The 4,083-nt window shown below is 55.7% G+C and overlaps 1 protein-coding gene across 1 annotated transcript; it reads left to right on the forward strand.

The window, feature by feature from the left end:
* Nucleotides 1-2,924: 2,924 nt before the first annotated feature.
* On the forward strand, nucleotides 2,925-3,542 carry LOC144250857 (polyadenylate-binding protein 1-like 2). The gene has a single exon (XM_077794080.1). It carries the CDS (start codon nucleotides 2,940-2,942, stop codon nucleotides 3,540-3,542), a length of 603 nt encoding a protein of 200 aa, XP_077650206.1. The 5' UTR covers nucleotides 2,925-2,939.
* The last annotated feature ends 541 nt before the right edge of the window (nucleotides 3,543-4,083 follow it).

Consider the following 4,083-nt stretch of genomic DNA (forward strand, 5'->3'; position numbering starts at 1 on the left):
TGGCAGTTTTGTTATCCATAGGGGCAGCATGAGCTCCAGTGTTGGGAAGATGTCCTGGATGGGGGCACTATGTTTGGTCCCTTGGTTGTTATCTAAGTATCTGAACCCACTGGCTCATGGTAAGTGTGAGACCCCATATCTCGAATGAAAGAGGGATGAGACAGGTTTGTTCTGACTCTTTTGCAACTGGTCCCATGTGACTGTCTACTTTTTTTTTGCCACCCCCATCTTGGGTTGATGATGTGTGCGTGTGCCAGAAACAAGCACAGGTGTGTTCTCACAGATGGGCACTTATATGAATGTGGATGATCAATTTGTTCTCTCTCTCTGAAGTTCTGATTGTAAATCTTCCCTGCTTGAACATGCACAAGAGTGGAGCCTGTGATCTGCAGGGCAGGTTTCAGGCACCTTAGCTCACCTCTCTGCCTTCAGGCCCTATCTCCTACTCTGCACCTTTTTTTTTTTTGTTTGTTTGTTTTGTTTTGTTTTGTTTTTTTGGTTCTGTGGAGTGAATCCAGGGGCACTCAACCACTGAGCTACATCCCCAGCCCTTTTTTGTGTTTTATTTAGAGACAGGGTCTCACTGAGTTGCCTAGAACCTCTCTGGGCTGCTGAGACTGACTTTGAACCTGGGATGCTCCTGCCTCTACCTCCCAAGCTGCTGGGATAACAGGCGTGTGCCACCAAGCCCAACCTTACTCTGCACTTTTGGAGACCATGATCTCTGTCCACATCAGATTATTAGGCATGAGCAGAAGATACCATGTGAGCTCTATCATGCCACAGATCCTTGAGCACACAAGTGATCCCTCTGCCTCCAATGCCTCCCCTCCTGTCTAGACATGATGGACTGCTACTCAACTTTTAGGGCCTACCTCAGGGTGTTTCATCTTTGAGGCAGCCTCCCTTGATTCCTACTAGGAAGAATTAGTGGCTGAACTCTAGTTTCAATTATAGTCTACTCTGAGGGTAGATAGCTGCTTGCTGATCTGTTCCCTCAGCATTAAGCCCTGTGTAGCCTCAATGCTCCTATCTCTCTCTGTCCCCTATGCGCTCTCTCTCTTTCTCTCTGTCTCACAGGAACACAAACACACACACACACACACACACACACACACTCACCCCCACACACTCATGTATATACACATAGGAATCACTTCTTTTCTTCCTGCCCCATACATCAACAAATGAACGCCCATTGCTCAGTTATCACATCATTGCCTGTCTCCTAGCCACCAGTGCTGTAGGTATAGCTGGTAGACTGGGACTAGGCACCTCATTCTACAGAGAGATTTCAGGTTTTGTTTAAATTTTTCTTTGAGTGCAGATGTACCTTTCTTGGTCCAGGTTGGAAACCTCAGCACCTTGAGGGCACAGGCAAGACTAAACAAGTGCCTGGCTCTGGACTAGGCCCTGTTCGCTGCCCTTGGTTAGACATTTCTCACTTGAGGATTGAGGATGGTGCTAGAGAAAGGGTGCTCTTGGTCCCCTCACTTCCAGGCAGGTGGGCCCGAGCTGGGGTGTTCAGAACCCCAAGTCCATAATTCTGCTGAGATAGGGTTTCCGGTCCAGATTGTCTGCTCCCAAGACAAAGCTAAAAACCAGGCTATGTCCTCCTGTTTCCCAGACCTCTGCATCCCTAAGGACTGGCAGGGGCCATCCATAAATATTTGTGGCAGAGGAGGGAAAGAACTGGAAAAAGGAAGGAGGGTTCAGAAAACAGACCATTCTGCTGCATGGGTAGCTTGGGAGCCTGGGAAAGGGAATGTTTTCATTGGTGGTGGTGACTTTGGGGCCCTCTGTGCTTTGTGGTGGGGAGGAACCCCTGAAAACTCCTTTCCTTGGCTTTGTTTATCTTCAAGGCCGCCCCCACCCACTCTTGCAAGGTACTTGATTTAAACATTGAAATGTTCCATTACAAGGAGAAGGGCACAAAAAACAGCCCTGCCCCCCACCCCGCGCCCCCACCATGGGACCCGAATTCCTTTGGTCCACAGTGGAGCCCTTTCCTTGGCATCCTCTTCATGAATATGCGGAGGCCCCCAGAGGCATTGAACACCCCCATCCCACCTCCCTAGCCACCCCGCCTCTAGCCTCAGGCTGTGCTCCTGCTCCTGCTCTGGCTCCCGCCCCCTCCCACCACCCGCGGCCCCACAGCCCCGCAGCTGCCACAGGGGGAACCAAAGAGACAGAAGCCTTCCCAGCTGCCCGGACCACAGACGCCAACACCCCCCGCCCCCCACCACACGCCGCCCTCCCGCCCGCGCCCCGCACGTTAGCCCACGACCGAGCGGCGGCGGCAACAGCAGCAGGCTGAAGGCTGCGGCGACTCGCATCGGCGCGCTCCTGGCGGCGCTCGCCATCCCAGGTGATTTGGACTCGCCAGATCGGCTAGCTCCGGGGCCACCTTCCTCAGCTCCCGATCGCTCCCCCTGTCCCGGGTTCCGGCACCCACCGGGCCTCCTGCCCTCCCCCTCCTCTCCACCCACTCAGTTCTCTGGAAGGGAGGTCGCGGCAGCGGCCCAGTGTCAGTGGTGATCCTGGCGACAGCGGCGACAGTGGCAGCAGCGGTGGCGGCGGCGGTGGCGGCGGCGGCGGCCGCAGCGGCAGAGGCTGCGGCGGCGACCGTGGCCGAGGCGGTGGCGGAGGCCTCCGTAGCGGAGGCGGAAGCAGAGGTGGAGGCCGAGGTGGAGGCCGAGGCCTCAGGAAAGGAGGCAGAGGCGGAGGCCAACCTGGGGGAGGAAGCGGAGGCCGCTCGTGCGTCAGCTTTGGTGGCTGCGGCGGAGGCCAGCACTGCCGCTGCCGCCTCCGCAGCAGTGGAGGCTGTGGCGCCCCGCATGGGGGAGCTGGATGTGGATGAGGAGCTAGCGGCGGCGTTGGCTGCCGAGGATGCAGGTGCGGAATTGGGCGGGGGCTCGGAAGGGAACCCAGATTTTCCCATGGCCTCTCTGTACGTGGGCGACCTGCATCCCGAGGTGACCGAGGCAATGCTGTATGAGAAGTTCAGCCCAGCGGGGCCGATCCTGTCCATCCGCATTTGCAGGGACAAGATCACCCGCCGCTCTTTGGGCTACGCATATGTCAACTACCAGCAACCGGTGGATGCCAAGCGAGCCCTAGAGACCCTGAACTTTGATGTCATAAAGGGCAGGCCAGTGCGCATCATGTGGTCCCAGAGGGACCCCTCGCTCCGCAAGAGCGGGGTGGGCAACGTCTTCATCAAGAACCTGGGCAAGACCATCGACAACAAGGCGCTGTACAACATCTTCTCGGCGTTCGGCAACATCCTCTCCTGCAAAGTGGCCTGTGATGAAAAGGGGCCCAAGGGCTATGGGTTCGTGCACTTCCAGAAGCAGGAGTCGGCCGAGCGGGCCATAGATGCGATGAATGGCATGTTCCTAAACTACCGCAAAATTTTCGTCGGGAGATTCAAGTCGCATAAAGAGAGAGAGGCTGAAAGGGGAGCCTGGGCAAGGCAGTCCACCAGTGCTGACGTCAAGGATTTCCAGGATGACACCGATGAGGAGGCCACCTTGCGATGAGCAAAGCCAAATCTTGGCTCCCACCCGGTTTACAATCCCCCCCACACACCCCCAACCCACCAGCAGTGTATTGTATTGGGAGTGCAGGTCTCTCTCTCTTCACCCCACCTCCCTCTCCCTCTCCCTCTCCTGGCCCCCTCCCAGAGTCTTTCCTCTCTCCCCCCCTTCCCCACTTCCTAGCTTCTGCCTCCTCTCCTTCTGTCCTCCCCCGCCCCCCACACCCCCTACCTAGGGCGTCCTGAGCAACCCTACTAATCTGTGCCATTTGATAAGTTAAAGGCTGCCTCTTCTCCCTGTGGTTTGGTTCATGAATGCATTTACTGTCTCTCTTTGTTTACTGCACAGGTGATAGAATTTCATGGTACAACTATCAGAAAGGAGAAGGAAATCATATGAGAGAAAAGCAAGAGAGTAGTTGCTCCCTATGATCCCACTTCCCAGAGAGAACCACGTTTACCTTTTTGGTGTGCTGTTTTTCCAGGCTCTCTTATCTCCCTCCCTCTTGCCCTCACCCCGCCTCCCCTCTTTACATACTGTTGTA

This window comes from Urocitellus parryii, chromosome X (assembly GCF_045843805.1).
Source record: "Urocitellus parryii isolate mUroPar1 chromosome X, mUroPar1.hap1, whole genome shotgun sequence".
In the NCBI taxonomy this organism is placed as follows: Eukaryota; Metazoa; Chordata; class Mammalia; order Rodentia; family Sciuridae; genus Urocitellus; species Urocitellus parryii.